The 1,217-nt window shown below is 61.1% G+C and overlaps 1 protein-coding gene across 1 annotated transcript in view; it reads left to right on the top strand.

Moving 5' to 3' along the window:
* ISM2 (isthmin 2) overlaps positions 1–1,217 on the top strand; it is a 6,253-nt gene that overhangs the window by 807 nt on the left and 4,229 nt on the right. The window contains exons 2-3 of the mRNA XM_009319509.1: positions 9–209; positions 696–1,050. Coding sequence (XP_009317784.1) covers positions 9–209; positions 696–1,050 — 556 coding nt within the window. The remainder of the gene's footprint in view (positions 1–8; positions 210–695; positions 1,051–1,217) is intronic.

Genomic DNA, 1,217 nt, shown 5'->3' with positions numbered 1-1,217 from the left:
TGGGCAAGGCGCGGGGGCTGAGGCAGAGCGGGCAGGCTGGCCCGCGGCGGCACAGGCGCCGCGGGATGGCTCAGCAGGCTGCCAGGAGCCTGGCGGTGCCCCAGCCCAGCAGCGCTGGCCGGGAGGAGAGCCTGCCCTTCGTGCTGGACCTGCAGAGCTTGCCAGGGCTGGCCAACGTGGACCTGAGCGCCCAGAACCCCAACATCCAGGTGGGGAGCTGGTCTGGGCGGGCCGCGGGGGGATACAAGCGAGCGCTGCATGTGCTCACCAGCCTCATTTGGTTCCCTAAGAGGAAAGATCTCGTGAGCAGGGTCCGTGTGGGCGCTGCCATCTGTCTTCTTGGTAACTATCAGATGCAAATAGCTGGCACAGACAAGCTCCTTGCCAGAGGAATTTGCTCATGGCCTTTTCCCCCCAGCCTCTCTCCGTAGAGCAGGAGCAAATGCTCCTACAGGGGTGAACTCTCAGTTTCTAAGGGTGGTGTTGGTCCCTGTGGGTGACCACCAGCCCCCCTGCGCCTCCCGCTCTGCCCCTGCTCAGTCCCTCTGGATGAGGCAAGACCTCTTGTGCTCACTGCGTGGTCCTGTAGCCCAAAGCATCTCTGGCCTCTTGGGCTGGGAACCAGTGCATGGGCTAGTAGGTCTGTCCCAGGGCTGTGTCTCGGCTCACAGCCCTGCCTCATATCTGGCCTCCAGGTGACCATCGAAGTGGTGGATGATCCTCAGGCCGAGATGGAGATGGACTTGTTGAAGGAGACAAGCAATGACTGGTCCCTGACATCCTCTGAGTGGTTGTCCCACAAGGACCTCTTCTGGCCCCTCTTCTGGGAATACACCGACCCCTCTGAGGAGGAGGAGGAGGAGGAGGAGGAGGAGGAAGAGGATGACAACCTGGATGTGGGGGACAGGGAGGAGGAAGAGGAAGAGGAGGAGGAAGATTACACAGCAGAGTATGAGGAGGAGGAGTCCATGCTTAGTGGAGTGGGAGGTGACTGGGACCAGCGGTGGCCTGGGCAGAAGAACTGGATCTTTAAGGAAAAATATAATTATGGTGAGTCCTCTTGGGCGTGCGCAGCTGCCCTGCAGATCGGCACTGCCCTCCCCTGCCCTGCCTGACCCTCAGCCCTGTCTTGCTGCAGGGGGGGCAGCCCTGCACCGGGGATCACAGCACGCTGGTGGTCAGCTCCTACTTAAAAAACAAGCAAGCATGCTGAGGAG

This window comes from Pygoscelis adeliae, unplaced genomic scaffold (assembly GCF_000699105.1).
Source record: "Pygoscelis adeliae isolate BGI_AS28 unplaced genomic scaffold, ASM69910v1 Scaffold71, whole genome shotgun sequence".
NCBI lineage: Eukaryota > Metazoa > Chordata > Aves > Sphenisciformes > Spheniscidae > Pygoscelis > Pygoscelis adeliae.
The sequence above is the reverse complement of the archived record's forward strand: the minus strand, read 5'-3'. Positions and strand labels throughout refer to the sequence as shown.